This window comes from Tachysurus fulvidraco, chromosome 15 (assembly GCF_022655615.1).
Source record: "Tachysurus fulvidraco isolate hzauxx_2018 chromosome 15, HZAU_PFXX_2.0, whole genome shotgun sequence".
NCBI classification, from domain to species: Eukaryota; Metazoa; Chordata; class Actinopteri; order Siluriformes; family Bagridae; genus Tachysurus; species Tachysurus fulvidraco.
The window spans coordinates 14,871,791-14,889,133 of NC_062532.1; the positions used below are offsets into that span (position 1 = coordinate 14,871,791).

Genomic DNA, 17,343 nt, shown 5'->3' on the forward strand with positions numbered 1-17,343 from the left:
ATATACAATAATGCAGAGACATCAGAATATGAGAATGAAAAAAGTGATCTCAGGAACTTTAGCCATGACATGGTTGTTGTCACCAGAAAGGCTGCTTCAAATGTCTTAGACTGCAAATATCCTCAGAGTTTACAAAGTATGATGCAAAATATGCCTTTAATATATACATTATTATATTATATAATAAATATACATTAACTCAAATAATCCCTCTTTATATTTACAGCATTTAGCAGCCACCTTTATCCAGAGCAACTTATATTTATCTTATTTTATACAACTGAGCTATTAAGGGTTAAGGGCATTGCACAAGGTTAGTTGGTGGCCCTTGCATTCAAGCTCACAAGCATCCAATCAATTGTCCAACACCTAAACCACTGAGCTATCACTTTCCACCTGTGGTGAGCAGAAAAGTATGTCAGCATACAAATATCATCAACCCTTGAGGTGGATGAGCTTTAACAGCAGAAGGCAGCATTGGGTCCTACCTCTGTTAGCCAAGAAAAAGAATTGAATAGATCTTTTCTAATATTCAACCGTCCTGTTTTAGTGAGTCTGTCAAAATCATGGAGATCACATTTGTACTCCATTCTGATGGCTGATGTGGACATTACCCAGAACTGCTGTCATGTATTTGCATAATTTTACACATTGAACTGCTGCCACATGACAGGCTGAATAAATAACAGGATGAATGAGTATTTGTACAGGTGTTCCTAATAAAATGACTAATATATATATATATACAATGATACATAAATATACTACAATGAAGGTCTAAATATATATATATGTATTTTTTTTATAAATATACATATATATATATTTAGACCTTCATTGTAGTGTAATTAATGTGCTTTTAAAATATGGAAGATGTTGTGTTTAAAAATATAGTTCTTTCACCACGGGTCTGATGGTATATTTGCCCATCTGTGAGCTTCTGGCACTGATTAACTTCACTCCTTATTATTACCCTCAAAAGTCCAAACCGTTTTGTCCCAATGCACCTGGACACACCTTACTAATTACATATTAGTGATAAACTCCACCTACACATTAAACTCTTGATATTGAAGGGCTGAGTGTTGTTTTGAAATTGATTTATTTTTTTCATTATTTTGTTTACAAGGACTTGTGTGTGAGTGAGTCTCTCAGAGCTCCAATTCAATCTTCATATCCATCTTACTCTTATAGGGCTCGAGCACAGGTTTAACCTCTTCAGAGAGAAATCTGGCAACCTGTCAGACAGAGGGAGATGAGACACTATGCATCACAAATATCTCAAATTGAGCTTTTTTGCTTGACCAGACACCATGCAGGACATAGGGATAGAAATTGAGGAGGAAAAAACCCCCAAAAAAAACAGAACATCATAGTTACTGTTCAGTAAATATTTCACCTTCCCACAGTAATATTTTCTAATCATCAATTTGATTAACTTCTTGTTTAAAATCTTACCCATGACCCACAATCTGCCATCTATGAGTATTTAGACAGCATCCTGAACAGCTTCTTATTCATTTTTCTTATGCTCTATATTTATGGTATGACACAAGGAGGCAGAACACCCAACCCAGTGCCTTACATTATACTCTTAACATAGTGTAAATACAGTATATTTGGTTATAGTGTATATTTTCCACAGATTAAACCAGTTCAGCCGTCACAATTTCAGCTGTCATAGGGTGTTGAAGCTCCTAAAGTGACAGTATCAGATATGCTAGTAGACAGAGTTTCAATTTATAAAATATAAATATAGAATATTATTTTAATACTTATGCTTATCCCTACCTACCACTTAAAAATGAAACCTCAGCTTCATGGGCGTTATGTGAAAAGAACTACACCAGGCAAGGAGCTGAATAGCCTTTGGTATGGATTTGTGAGACTAAGTGTGTAAACCTGTTGTGGGGCTCTGCCAATAAAGGTTTTAGGCTCGAGAAGGGCATCTAGCTGGTTAAGTATAGGAGCAAAATAGGTGTCAGCCTGCACTCGAGTCAGGAAGTCATTATCCCCTCCTTCCTGCTTCACCACAGTTGCTGCCTGCTGAGATAACACTCGGATCTTCTCATGGCAATCCTGGGTATCCAAAAGGGGGAAAAAGATGGGAATCAGGATATCAAATATTTGGTTATACATAATTTATAAATACAGTCCAAGTACAGTCATTTCAACCATATACAGCTGGTACAATACCACAAACTAACTTTCCTCTAGAACTATAGGGCTACATACAGTGCTTTCACACTGGGACACTCAGTGTCTGATATTTAGCAAGTTCTGCAAAAAAATTTGATAATTTGAAAGCTGTCATACTGACCAGGAAGCGCATCTAGGTACTGAACTCGAGACTACTTGTACTAGAACTGTACTGCAATTTCCATCTATCCACAACTTAATTATTCAGTTTTAGCTGTTGTTAGTTTCTACAATACATGCGTAGTATATTCTCCATGCACGTTTTTTTTTTTTTTTTTTATATTGTAGGAAGAACACAAATAGAATCAAGAGAGTCTGAAACATCACTGTGGAAGGCCAGAACAATCACACTGATTCAGCTGTGTCCAATGTGAGAACCACCTTAAAACAACACATACTACACAGACCACTAGAACTAAAACTGCATAGTTTAATATTGAGCACAAGAAAGCAGATAGTAATAAGGCTACACAGAGGTTCATACCTGCCTGTTCCCTCCTGCCTTCACCATGGCCATGATAATGTTCTCAGTAGCCATAAAGGGCAGCTCATGGCGAATGTGCCTCTCGATCACCTACAGAATGCACCAGAAATGTAAGATTAAAAACAATGCAGATTGTGAGAAACACAGACCAAAAAAAAAATAAATACATTAAGGCATTTAGGTTATTATGAATGACAGTCTAAATTAAACTGTGCACATGCACACACCTTAGGATAGACCACTAGACCCTCAGTGATATTCTGTAGGGTGCTGAGGATGATGTCAGCTGTGAGGAAGGACTCAGGCAGGGAGATTCTCCTACACACACAAGTAAAGAGAGAAATTAGAGAGACGGTCGTTCTTTTTCTTTCATACTGCTGGATCTTTCAGTTACAACTCACTATCAGGTAGGTAGATTAGAACAGAGATTAGCCCAGATGAGACGCTGTGATTTAAAGTATGATTTGGTAAAGTGTGGCTCAGAGTTCAGAGGTAACATGTTTATCATGGTGGGTGAAAGTAGCAAAAAATTCAATGATTAAAATAGATTTGGATAAAAATGCTTTCGTAGCAAGGCAATTAAACAGTAAAGTGGCTTAATGAAATACGAGCTGTGTGCATCACTTATTAAATATCTATAGCTCAGGAAACCCCAGGAAACCCTCAGGAAAAGTGGAGAAGAAAGAAAGGTGATTATTTATTTTAGAGACCAAATTCCATGCTGTGTTTTAAAAAAAAAAGCTTTTAGCAAGATTTTGTCCAATTGAAAACGTCCATCTATTTGCCATAGTATAATGGAAATGTTTACAATACTGTATATATAAAACATGGCGTGTGTATGCTCACCTGTTTGCGCTGTCATCCAGGGTTCTTTCCAGCCACTGCACTGAGGCAGTCTGCAGAGGATCAAACACCAGCGTCACCAGGTGCCGAGCCAGACTACAGCAGCGCTCTGCACGCATGGGGTTCCTCTTATACGGCATAGCGCTTGAACCTGATACACAAAATTTTTATTTATTTATTTTTTTTTATATTTAGTCAAGTGTGCTGCATGGTTTCATACTAGGAGCTCAGCAAAGTGCCACACAAACATGCTTACTTGCCTATCTGCTCTTTCTCAAATGGTTCTTCGATCTCCTTGAGGTTAGCCAGTAGACGGATATCAGTACAAATCTACAAGAGAACACACATTAGACACTACTGCAATGATACAAACTGTCATGCTGTTTCACTTCAGTTACATAGAGGTTAGAGAAACAACCATGAAACACCTGTTTAACATGTTCAGTGTATAATCGGTTGTGCCTACTGAAAAATGCTACACCAAGGATGAAAAGTGGTGGTGTGTGTGTGGGTGTATATCTAACACTAACCTTGTGTACAGTGGATCCCAAGCTAGCCAGCACAGTCAAACAGTCAACATCCACTTTACGGCTGTATGTCTGTCCTGTCACTAAATATGACCTAAAACAGGATAATGATGAAGTGCATAAAATGAAGCCCAGGGAAATTTGACAAACATTACGAGTCACTGTTAACAAGAACATCTGAATTTAGTTGGGTGTATCGACTGACTCAAAATTTAGTAACTTCATAATGACCAGCGTCACACTCACTTTTTAAATCCAGCCATTTCAGTCACCTTTCTATCCAGTTCCTCCACCTGTCAGAGAAATAAGAGGATCAATATTAATTATAAAAGAAATGGGGGAAAAATGTATAACAAAACAAACAAACAAAAAAAAAAACACTCTAAATGAGCTCTTAAAAAAAAAAAACTCAAACGCTTATTTGAAAGATTTTCAAATATTAAACAAATTATGTAAATGTGCACAATAAGCTTTATTAGACCTTTTTATGTTTATTAATATGGCACAGAATACACAAAAATACATATAACCATTATGCTTTATGGGCCACAAAGTCCAGTGGACCCCACTTCTCAGGTTTAAGCGATCTATACAGAACATGTCCATTTCTATCAAATCTTCAGTCAATTAGCTTTGGTCAATTCAGCCTTATAGAGTTGGTGCAGTGCTAATACTGTTGTGTGTGTGTGTGTTTATAAAAGGAGTGCAAGAAAGAGCAAAACTGTACTGTACAATAGTCAGGTCACACTGATCAATACACAGTTTTGTAATAAATAAACTGCATGCATAAAATGCAGTGGATAAAATCGTTAAGTTAGCAACAAAACAGATGTAGGTGGTCCATACAGCAATTTCGTTTTTTTGCGTTTTATTTTGAGAGACAAAGCCGTCTCCTCTATCTATCTGCTCAAAGTCATTTGGTGTTCACCTTATCATGATCCCCCTGAAAGAGCTGCAGGAAGCTGGCTTGGGTCCCTGTGGTACCCTTCACCCCTCGAAAACGCAGATCTCCTTGAGCTCTCTCAAGGTTGCGCATGTCCATGAGCAGATCCTGCAGCCACAAACATGCTCGCTTGCCCACTGTAGTCAGCTGAGCTGGCCTGAGAGAAAAACACAAAAAGGAATAGTAGCCAACAACTCAATAGGGATTTCTACATAAATGTGAATAGACATTAGAAGTGGTGAGGAGAAACACACTCACTGGTAATGGGTGAAGCCCAGAGTTGGCAAGTCAGCATATTTTTCGGCAAAATTAGCCAATCTATCAATAACACGGGCCAACTGAAGGGAGAGAGCAGAAGAAAGTTAGACAGATGACAATACATCAATAATGTCAATACATTTTTTTTCTGAGATATGGTGCATATCATCATATCTTTTTGTTATATCTTTTTTAAATACAATACTTATAAACCAACTAGAAGAAACTGATATGAAGTAGAAAATGATATTAATAATTAATTAATTAATAATTACCACTACTTAATAATCGTGTTTTATGCAACACCACTCTATTGCTTGCAAATGTTGAACTACCTTTTTAAGAGATAACAAGCGAGAAACTATTTTTGTCCCCTAAAAGTAACAAACTGCTTTGCCATAAGAGGAATAAAAGTCTGTTCTCTTCTGTGTCAGGGAGCATCAGACAAGCCTGTTCTTTATTTTCCTATAACAGCATGAACATGTTTTGTTCCCTACAACATTCCTTAAAGCTTGTTTTAGAGTCACCTTGGGCAGCAGGATGTCAAATCCATCACGAAGCATAATCAGGTCCTGGTGAGGGAAGAGATCCACTTTGCATTAATTCCATCAGTGCAAATATGTGGACTGTTTCAGTATTTACTTCTCTTGAAATATACAGCTGCCAGTTTTTGCAATTTTCTATTAATACACTCCAGTTTCAGGCAGTAAATTATCTTTATTTTCCTTCCTCCATGGTTGCAGGTAGGAGCTCCTTCTTACTGTGTTGTCTCCCACGTAACAGGATGTAGCACCCAGATGGATGATGGGAGCTGCAGTGGGGCAGCAATGGGCAAAGGTGTGGACGTGGGCCATGACATCATGACGAAGTTTGCGCTCCTCCTCAGCTGCCATGGCAAAGTCGATGTCCTCCACATGAGCCTCCATCTCTCTCAGCTGCTCATCAGTGATAGGCAGCCCCAGCTCCTGTAGTGTGAGAAAATTAAATATGCACATGCATGTTTAGAATGCTATACACTGCTGTCTCTACTCCCTGAGCGGTGTCTGTGTGCATGCGTGTCAAAAGTACAGGGCAAATGTCCAGGACACTCAGTCTCTCACACTGACATTTTCACACAGTAAATGTGAGGTTTAAAATAACTACATACGCAACATGCTACACATTTCTCTTTAAGAAGCACATGCATACACATATATTATAGAGTGAACTTTTAACACACCATTTGAAATATAGAGAAGACAGAAGACTTACACCAATAGATGAGATGAGGGTATGCAAATGACCAGAATAAACAGCATTTCTTGCTGTCTTAATGAAAAGTGTGCGGTCTCTACTTCAGACTTTACTGATGTCAATAATGATCTGAACAAAGGCCTAGAGACATTAGAACAAAATACCAATGCCAGTTCTTTCATAAACACATCACAACCATGGACAACTGTCAGAACTACAAGTGCATATATATTCTATTCTGAATAAGACACATCCAAAACTTAAAGCAAATCAGGATTCCAAAATTGTAGGTTTGTATTGTACAATGTATTTTAGCCACACCGTAAACCCCACCCCACCGGCGCCACTGAAATCTACATGTATTTAATAGAGCTTGCTCAGTGAGGCAGGACGTCCCTTTCTAGAGCAGTTAATACTGTCCCACAGTGTTAGAATGAACTTTCAACCACAATCTGGACAGCAAATCAGTCACTTGGTTGAAAAAAGTTAAAGACCCACCTCTTCTCTGAACACTTAACTAACCCTAACTTATCCACACTCCAAAAAAACACCACCACCTCTGTGCACTTTGTTCCTGTAGCACTCAGATTACAAATCTTGTATAGAAACCCTGTTTGTATTGTCCTCTGCTTCTTTTTTTTTTTTTACAGATTTGCCTGTACTGCATCATTTGTAAGACACTTTGAATAAAAGGCTTTTCTAAAGGATTAAATTTAATACACACACACAACTTTTCCACCAGGCTCAGAAATGGCATTTTACACCTAAAAAGACATCACAGTAAGTTATTTACCGGTTCCACTATTTCACTGGTAGAAAAAGATTGTCGATACTGTAAATTTGAGGGTTACTGTGTGTGTCTGTGTTAAATGGTATTTAAAAATCACATGAATACCAACATCTCCACTGTGAAGTGTCCAAGTTTTCTGAAGTGGATTAATACAGTTAGACAGGGCTAATAAAATGATTATGCACATGCAATATACAAGTGAATACCCTTCTTGTAAATATGTGTCACCTAAATATGAAGATATGCCTTTCTGTAAGGCAGAAAAAGGCAAGAAAATAAAAAATTGCACATTTCACATTTGTACTATGTATACTTCAATTGCACATTTCACACTTGCACATTTGTACTATGTATACTTCAATTGCACATTTCATACTTGCACATCTGTCCATACAAATTGTACATATTGTATAATTCAATTGCACATTTTTCTAACACTTGCACATTTGTACATACAAATTGCCTATATTTGTATATTTATATTTCAACTGCACATTTCACACATGTAATTGTGTACATACAATTTCGTCTATACTGTACATGTCATTCTGTTACACTGTAGAGCTTCTGTCACTAAAACAAATTCCTCGCATGTGAAAACATGCCTAGCAATAAAGCTGATTCTGATTTAATCGAAGGGGATCAGCCACAGCCAAACATGATTAAGTAGGGGTTTGTTTGTTTGTTTTTTGCTGATGATCACAGTTACGAGCTAATGTCTTATCAGGAGGATTTGCTTAAGATAATGACTCTGATCCTTACTGAGTGCTTGGGCTCATCTCTACAAGTTTTGCAATAAGATGCATTTCTGAATCCTGATTTTCTCGTAGCATTCTGACACAGACAAGTTCAGAAATCAGTTCTTGCTAATAAGAATAAAACATGTGCCTATCCCCAAGGCAGACTGTTACACCACTGCACTGGCTGCTCTAGTGTATGATCTGTGTGTGTTAAAAGACCTCCATAACACTATTTATAGCTGTCAGCAACTTGAGATGCTTGAGACTCCTACAAGGTCATGAACTTTAAGTGTTTCTTTAAAAACAGGATTAATAACAAGTTAAACGCTACACTTTGTTCCATAATACAAGAATATGTATTTAGATAGTATGTAAAACCAGATAACCTTCTCTGCCTTGGCCAGAAAGATCCACAACTTTCTCCATGTTGTGAATTTCCTTCTATCACTGAAGTTATACGACATTTCCTTGCTGGCATAGCGGGAGACCAGAGGAGAGCGATACTTCATGAACTCGTCCACAGACCCTTCCATCACGGTGAGATGAAGGTTTCCAAATGTTCTCTATGGATACAGAAGAAAACAAGCACGTTTTCACTTTTCTTCTTTTCTCATACGTTTCACCTTCTTCGTCATCTCCTGCAGTGTTTATGACGGTGCCATCTACTGGACTGGGGAGTAGAACCAATTGTTGCCAGTTCCGCGGTTTTCCTCCCTATTTGTAGTTTCTCACCGTCCACTAAACCAGTACATCCTTGTACAGTCGTGGCCAAAAGTTTTGAGAATTACATAAATATTAGTTTGCACAAAGTGAGCTGCTAAACTGCTTTTAGATCTTTGTTTCAGTTGTTTCTGTGATGTACTGAAATATAATTACAAGCACTTCATATGTCTCAAAGGCTTTTATCGACAATTACATGACATTTATGCAAAGAGTCAGTATTTGCAGTGTTGGCCGTTCTTTTTCAGGACCTCTGCAATTCGACTGGGCATGCTCTCAATCAACTTCTGGGCCAAATCCTGACTGATAGCAACCCATTCTTTCATAATCACTTCTTGGAGTTTGTCAGAATTAGTGGGTTTTTGTTTGTCCACCCTCCTCTTGAGGATTGACCACAAGTTCTGAATGGGATAAAGATCTGCAGAGTTTCCAGGCCATGAACCCAAAATTTCAACGTTCTGGTCCCCGAGCAACTTAGTTATCACTTTTGCCTTATGGCACGGTGCTCCATCGTGCTGGAAAATGCATTGTTCTTCACCAAACTGTTGTTGGATTGTTGGAAGAAGTTGCTGTTGGAGGGTGTTTTGGTACCATTCTTTATTCATGGCTGTGTTTTTGGGAAGAATTGTGAGTGAGCCCACTCCCTTGGATGAGAAGCAACCCCACACATGAATGGTCTCAGGATGCTTTACTGTTGGCATGACACAGGACTGATGGTAGCACTTACCTTTTCTTCTCCTGACAAGCCTTTTTCCAGATGCCCCAAACAATCGGAAAGGGGCTTCGTCGGAGAATATGACTTTGCCCCAGTCCTCAGCAGTCCATTCACTATACTTTCTGCAGAAGATCAATCTGTCCCTGATGTTTTTTTTGGAGAGAAGTGGCTTCTTTGCTGCCCTTCTTGACACAAGGCCATCTTCCAAAAGTCTTTGCCTCACTGTGCGTGCAGATGCGCTCACACATGCCTGCTGCCATTCCTGAGCAAGCTCTGCACTGGTGGCACTCCGATCCCGCAGCTGAATCCTCTTTAGGAGACGATCCTGGTGCTTGCTGGACTTTCTTGGACGCCCTGAAGCCTTCTTTACAAGAATTGAACCTCTTTCCTTGAAGTTCTTGATGATCCTATAGATTGTTGATCTTAGTAGCTACAATATCCTTGCCTGTGAAGCCATTTTTATGCAACGCAATGATGGCTGCACACATTTCTTTGCAGGTCACCATGGTTAACAATGGAAGAACAATGATTTCAAGCATCACCCTCCTTTTAACATGTCAAGTATACCATTCTAACCCAATCAGCCTGACATACAGTAATGATCTCCAGCCTTGTGCGCGTCAACATTCTCACCTGAGTTAACAAGACGATTACTGAAATGATGCCACTTATCAGCCAATCAAAAAAGAGGCTACAAAATAGCCAATCAGAAAATAGCACTATCTGGGTAAGATTTAACGCAACAACCAATTAAAAAAAACATTCATTAGCGAGGGTATTTTCAATGGTCTCTGGACGGGACATTGTCCTCAATCATGACACTAAAAATGGCTGACTTGAGCCGAATTGTTTTAAATGGGAGCAACATTACAAAAAATGAATGAAGGAGTCCAAAAAGGCAACAAACACTTATAATAAACACCAGTCATAATCTCTCTCTCTCTCTCTCTCTCTCTCTCTCTCTCTCTCTCTCTCTCTCTCTCTCTCTCTCTCTCTCTCTCTCACACACACACACACACACACACACACACACACACACACACACACACACACACACACACACACACACACACACACACACACAAATTAATAAATGGAAATTAAACAAATACTTTGTATTTGGTTAAATCGCGGTCAGTGATCCTTACCAAATACAACAACTCCCCCATTATTATTATTATTATTATTATTATTAATATTATTATTATTATTATTATTATTATTATTATTATTATTATTATTTGTTTGTTTATTATTTATGGGGGGCTGAAATAATTTCCAGTTTCAAATGTTTAATTGTGAATTAGTAACACAGTGTGCATAGAGTGTGGCTTTTTATATAAACATTACAACACAATTACTATGCAAAACAATGATATTCGTAATTGTTCATAAACCATAATCATACATATGATAATTCCCAAGCCATACCAAACCTCAAATGAACAAATGACTATATCACTTAGTTTGAGTAATTTTTTTATTTTTTTTTTTGCTACCAGCTGGGAAGAAACAAGATTAACCAATCAGAATTGTGTATTTATTACATTTTACTCTACGATCCAGGCCATTAAGTGACAAGTGATGAATGATTATGGAAAGATAAGTGAACTGTAGATCTGGTTTTATAACGTAACATGCCATTGATATATCAAAATGTGTTGACGTTAGATCATAGCATAAATGATTAAAATAACTGATTTCTGTCCTTGTTGTTGATACTGACATCTGACATAAACAAAAGTACAACATGGTCAAAAGAATTTGTTCACCTAATTTTCAAAGCCATATGCGGTGCTTCCCCAAACTGTTACCACAATATTTTAATCACATTTTTTGACGAAAAGGTCATTGTGTTCTGTAGCATCAAGATTTTCCCTTCCCTTAGTAATATTAAAAGTTAGAATTAGAGACAGAGCACATAAAAAAATTAGAATTAGTGACAGAGCACATAAAAAAAATTAGAATTAGAGACAGAGCACATAAAAAAATAACATGGCTTTTGTAAAATAATAACGGGCCATTTTATCTCCTAGCAAAACATTTCAAGTCTTTACCAGTACAAATAATAAATCGATCACAAAATACAGAATCGACACACTTTGTTCTACTGTGTAGACATATACTTAATCAGTGTGCAACACACTTGAGAAGCTATCTGATACTGAGCATTTAGGGCATTCAGGATCTAGCTGGATAAATTAAAACAAGTCATTGCAGTGGTTGATTTCCTGGAGCTCAGGTGCCACACAACTGTCAGATAATTCCTTTTTTAATATTATCATCACATTTCCTCTTTACCCATCTGATCAGAAACATGTGATTTCCTCCACAGAGCAGGTTCTATAGAAGTGTGGGGCGGGGATACTGCTGAAGAGGAAGGAGAGAATGCGATGAGAGAGAGAAAGGGGGTAGGAGGGGGTATACAGAGGAACTGCAGCTCAGCACAAAGATGGCTACAGTTCCCTTCGGCTCAAATCCTGGTAAGTCTCTACATAAACATAATCCTCCTCAATATGTGCGCATGTCTCGCACACACCTGGCACTGCCTATGTGCAGTTCCTCTTTCTCTGAGTTGTCCAGCATGCTGTCTCGATCATTGTGACTCTAGCATTTTTTGTAACATTGTTGCTGTGTCCCACTGGGGATCCAGAGGGTTTTTTTTTTCTTTCACAAATGGTTCAGTGTAGACCACATCTAGAATGCTAGAATAATTATATTTTGAAAGAACCTGTGGGACTGTACTTACTATTTGATAAGTTCACATGTTTTTTTTTAAATCTAGACTCACAGGTTTTCATTAATCATTGTTTGGTAAAAAATCCAGTGTCTTGTATTGCGTCTGACTAATCACATGCAGAGAATTTACTGAGTGAACTGAGTACTGTAGTCTATGCTATACACACGCATCCAAATATCACAGATCTTATTGACTTTGATAGTGGTATGGATGTCCCAGATGGGCTGCTTTGAGTACTACAGCCTTTCACACAGAATGATGTGGTAAGAAGACTCAGAAGACAATTTCCTGACTTGTTTGTAATGACAGGAATACTATGACAAGAAAATAACCTCTCTTTACAGCCATGTTGAGCAGAAAAGCATGTCAGGATGCAAAACATTCCGAACCTTGAGGCAGATGGGAACATCTGAAGACCACAATGGTTTCCTCTCCTGTAAGCCAAGAACAGGAATCTAAGGGTATAGTGGGGACAAAAGCATCAAAACTGGCCAGTAGAAGATTAGTAAAAAAAAAAGACCAAACGATGGTACAGTAGTGTCTAGAGTGTTGTGTACCTAATTGTCAGATCAGATTTTTAAACACTCAAACTAGCCATGCCACAGCCAACCACTAACAACCATGCCACTGTCATAAACTTTGAGATCATGTTCTTTTAAGAGATGTCAACATACTTTTATGCATAACACTGAGCTGCACTGGTGCAAGCTGTAAAGGCAATAAAATCAATGGTAGCAATGTTTTGTGATTTTATAATGTCATCTTAACAATTCTGATTTGTGCCAGCATTTAGTGTGAAAGCACAATAAAATGCACATTTTTTCATTTTCACTTGCCTTTTTTACCCCACCCAACAAAGAACCTTTGGTGATTCTAAAAAAAAAAAAAAACATGGATGCTTCAGACTTTTAAGGGATTCTTGGAAGTATGGAAATACAGGCAAAGGTATGTGGACACCTGGCCATTACACCTATATGTGGGACTTCTAAAAAAGAACATGTACACAATTTTCTAGAATGTCTTTGTATACTGTAGCATTAAGAGCTCCTATTCCCTGAAACTAAAGCGGCCAAAACTGTTCCATCATGACTGTTCTGCTGAGCTCAAAGCAAGATCCATGAACACATGGTCGAGTGGCCTGCACAGAGCCCTAACTTTAACTACACTGAACATCTATGGGATGAACTGGATCACAAACTGCCTGCCAATCTTTCTCATCTGTCATCAGGCAGTGATGATTTTAGAATGCGTAATTCTAAAATCAGACACTTTCCCTGGTCCTGGAATTAAAAGAAGCTTTGCTTACTTTTGAGATTTTGTCATGATATATCTAGAAGACTACAAAAGAACCGGCTTTTGCAAGACCATTCGAATATTGTTAGACTGCATATTTGTTTGCATATATTTTTTTATGAAATTCTGACTATTTCTGAATTCTAACTAATTGGTATAATAGATAAATAACTGGCTAATAATCTCTGCCATCACAGTGTCTTCATACAGGTCCCCGCCTGGATTACATACTGGCTCATTTACTTTGAATAAAACCTGACAACTGTGATTTGGTTTCTGCTTCAAAATGTTGCTTCACCTCTGTTGCTTCACCTCACTCCTTCTGTTGTTACCATTTCCCTTTTTGTGTTAGAGTCACCTTGTTTGCCAAAGAGGCATATCCTTCTGCTGGGGTATCGTGGCACTGGGAAGACCTCATCCTGCATCACCATTACTGGCCAAGAGGATATTCAGAACAGGCCTTGCACAGAAGAACCTGTTCTCTACACAAAGACATTGGGAAGCGGCCATCTTCTTGTGGTGGACACACCTGGATGGAATTTGGATAATGGAGATGCAGCAGGAGAAAAGCTGGACAGCCAGAACTCCACAGTGGCCTATATCAGGCACTTGTGTTACCCAGGTATCCATGCTGTCCTGCTGGTGGTGCCAATTGGAGAGCCATTTACTGAACACCACAGAAAGGGCATGGTGGATCGCATGGAGGCAGCCGGGACAGACGTGTGGAAGTTCTCTATAGTATTGTTCACCAGGGCAGATAGGCTCTGGGGCAACACCATAGAAGAGTTTATCACAGAAGGTGGAAAGGCACTTCAGAGATTGGTGGACAGGTGTGGGAACCGATATCATGCTCTGGACAACACCTGCACTGACAACTGCACACAAGTTAATGAACTTCTGCAAAAGTTGGAAGAAATGGTGCAGGAGAATGAGGGATCCTTCTTTGCAATGAATGAGAGGATTGAGACACATTCAAGCAAATGGATGTTGCAAGAAGAGGGAGAGGAAGAACAAATGCGAATGTTCACTGGTGATACAGAGGTGACATCACCAATGTTTAGATCACCACCACGAGGTGAGTTCTACTCATAGTTTTATGTATTGTATCTATAGTTAAGCTGCAACATTTATGATTTCTGACCCTTATCTCTGGCAATACTATACTTTTCAGCTAAAGCAGCACTTACACCAAATATGAAAAGAATCATACAGCAAAAGTAATTAAATTTATTGAAGGGGATGTGAAAAGCAAGCATTTTCTTATTTCGTTGTTTGTCCGTGTTATCTATGTGAAGTTTGACCTTTATATTTGCAGACCATGGTTTTGTGAAACTATTAAAAACAAGAGGATATACTGCCATACTGCAGGGTAGAATGTACTGTTTGTCATTTATTCTCTTAATACAGAGCTGTATCATTTATCCCCATGTGTTGTCCTTCCATTTTTCCCATAAAAACCCAGCTCTTCACCCTATCACTCCCCAGCTACTAACTGTGGAGAACAAATTCTACCTCATGCACCCTCACATTCATGTAAAGTCAGTCAACTGCATTGTTTTGAACTGCTGATCATGCTGTATCACAGGGTAGCATTATAGACTCACAGGAGAGTGTTATCAGTCACACTGTTAATGTTCTAATAAGGTGAAATTGTACATGCCTTTGAAATGAAAGACTTTTTGCTGCAGTGTGGTTTACAACTGTACAAATTTAATAAGCATAATCTAAAATAAAAAATAATAATAATAATAATAAAAAAAAAAAACAGGTAAGATCTAGAATTCTACAAGTCTCATACAAGTCTCATTTTAAGAGATGGTTTGTTACCTAAAATTCTTTTACCAACACTGAAAACATTTTTTCCCTAACAGTGTAATAATACATGATTCATATAGTACGTCCTGTTTCACACTGTCCTGCTAATGTTTGTATTTGGCATGTTTTGTGGGGTTTTTTCTCTCTACCCGTCCTTCTATCTGTCTCTTGCTCTCAGAGTTGCGCATGCTGTTAGTGGGATGGCAAGGCTCAGGCAAAAGTTCAGCAGGAAACATGATCTTGGGTGCACACAAGTTTGAATCTGGTTTTCATACCAAAGTGTCTTTGCGCCATCAGGCTCACGTTAATGGGCGGCGTGTGACAATAGTGGACACACCAGGCTGGGACTGGTCTTCCGTCCATCGCACGCCTCGTTCTGTCAGAAAGGAAATCAAACGAGGGGCGGGTCTGCTTCACCCTGGACCACATGCTCTCTTACTGGTCATTCCAGTCATTTCCACTCTCACTACCAGGAAGAGACGAGCCCTTAAGAGCCACTTGGAGATGTTTGGTGAGGACGCCTCTTTCCACACCATAGTACTGTTCTCTTGTGGTGACTGGCTAGGCTGTACACCGATTGAGGAGCATCTCCAAAGAGATGGTGGGCAATTGTTGAGGCTGATGGAGCACTGCTTGAATTTCTATCATGTGCTGGACAGCACTAATGTAAAGAGGGGTCAAGAACAGGTCGGTGAGCTTCTGCTTAAAGTAGAAGAAATGGTGGCACAGAATGAAGAACAGCCGTTCTTACCTGTCAAATGTGAGTACGTCTGTCCTCTTGAATAACATAATTCTCATATTGCAAATGAGTGTTTGGTAGATACAGTAGATTCTGCATAATACAGTATAAAGTAGTCATGCACCAAAATGGTTGGTGTCTAAAGAAAAAAAACAAAACTACTCTTAGATAAATTACTTATTTTTTATTTAATTTATTAGAAATTTTACATTTAAAAAAAACATTGAACATTTACAGTGCTCAAATCAAATAGGATAAATCTTTTTTTAAAATAAATTTTCCAAAAAATTTTTTTGGAATATATATATATATATATATATATATATATATATATATATATATATATATATATATATATATATATATAATTTGTAAACATTTTTAGTGTGTGTGTGCATGTTTATTCTCAGCCCTACATCCAGCTCTAGTGACCAGTTAAAATGAAAGACAATTGAATAGAAAGTAGGAAAAGAGAAGGAAGTAGAAAAAAGACACCACCAAAAAATGCTAATAATATCAAATATGGTTTGATAATTCGATGATTAAAGTTAAATAAGAGCAGCTCTGAAAGCCTCGAAAATGCAAGACAAATCACAGGATTTTGTTAATCTGCTCATTAATTTCTGTATATTTGTATGCCAAGTGGCTCTACATTATTAAACTTTATCTTTTGTGTGGAGATCTTTTATAACAATTCTTGTTACCTAACAAAAGCCTTTGTTAATTTAATACAATCAGCAAAAAATGTTGGCTTTGTGTCATTAAATAATCCAGTAGAGAATCCTCTTTATTCCGTCAAGTTTCAAGAGATTAGACAAAAAAGTAGTTTCTGCTTTGGTTTATTTCACACTTGATTGTTGCATTGGGTTTGATTTGTTAACATACAGCTATATAACATACTGCCTTGTTTTGCAGTGTATGAAGAAGAAGAAGACGAGACATTGTGTGAGAAATGCACTCTGCAGTGAGAAACCAAATGAACAGCCCTTTTGTAACACAAATGTTAACACACATTTTGCATTTCAAATCTGATTATTTGGTCAAAAGTTTCAGTAAAGGGGGTTTTCTGAAGAAACTTGAATTATGATGAGTGAGCTGTCCTTTTTTAAATAATAATATTGGCTTTATCATCTAAAATAATTTATTTTTCCATATCCTACGTGTATATAATCATATAGATATTAGTATTTTTTATCTTTTACTTTACAATTGTGACTTACAGAATAGTCTCTTAATAGAAGAGTTTCTAAATGGATTTTTGTCATGAATATTGCACTGTTTGTCATTTTACCTTAAAGTGTCAT

At 37.9% G+C, this 17,343-nt stretch overlaps 2 protein-coding genes across 2 annotated transcripts; one reads left to right on the forward strand and one right to left on the reverse strand.

Moving 5' to 3' along the window:
• Window positions 1-1,085: 1,085 nt before the first annotated feature.
• Window positions 1,086-8,669, reverse strand: adsl (adenylosuccinate lyase). Its single transcript, XM_027139130.2, has 13 exons — window positions 8,404-8,669; window positions 6,016-6,219; window positions 5,782-5,826; window positions 5,255-5,334; window positions 4,982-5,153; window positions 4,300-4,346; window positions 4,057-4,147; window positions 3,787-3,856; window positions 3,530-3,677; window positions 2,911-3,001; window positions 2,684-2,773; window positions 1,903-2,079; window positions 1,086-1,238 (listed from the first exon to the last, which is right to left on the reverse strand). The coding sequence occupies exons 1-13, from the start codon at window positions 8,548-8,550 to the stop codon at window positions 1,152-1,154; spliced, it is 1,449 nt and encodes a 482-aa protein (XP_026994931.1). The 5' UTR covers window positions 8,551-8,669; the 3' UTR covers window positions 1,086-1,151.
• On the forward strand, window positions 6,215-17,227 carry si:dkey-110g7.8 (GTPase IMAP family member 8). The gene is made up of 5 exons (XM_027139126.2): window positions 6,215-7,267; window positions 11,788-11,935; window positions 13,838-14,560; window positions 15,479-16,060; window positions 16,955-17,227. Exons 2-5 carry the CDS (start codon window positions 11,905-11,907, stop codon window positions 17,005-17,007), a joined length of 1,389 nt encoding a protein of 462 aa, XP_026994927.1. The 5' UTR covers window positions 6,215-7,267; window positions 11,788-11,904; the 3' UTR covers window positions 17,008-17,227.
• The last annotated feature ends 116 nt before the right edge of the window (window positions 17,228-17,343 follow it).

Coding starts and splice junctions, on each gene's coding strand:
- adsl (XM_027139130.2), bottom strand. CDS start 8,550: ATGGAAGGGTCTGTGGACGAGTTCATGAAGTATCGCTCTCCTCTGGTC. Junction 5,827..6,015: donor GTTACGTGGGAGACAACACA/GTAAGAAGGAGC, acceptor TTCCCTCACCAG/GACCTGATTATGCTTCGTGA. Junction 4,148..4,299: donor GAAATGGCTGGATTTAAAAA/GTGAGTGTGACG, acceptor ATCCTGTTTTAG/GTCATATTTAGTGACAGGAC.
- si:dkey-110g7.8 (XM_027139126.2), top strand. CDS start 11,905: ATGGCTACAGTTCCCTTCGGCTCAAATCCTG. Junction 11,936..13,837: donor TCCCTTCGGCTCAAATCCTG/GTAAGTCTCTAC, acceptor TTTTTGTGTTAG/AGTCACCTTGTTTGCCAAAG. Junction 16,061..16,954: donor GCCGTTCTTACCTGTCAAAT/GTGAGTACGTCT, acceptor CTTGTTTTGCAG/TGTATGAAGAAGAAGAAGAC.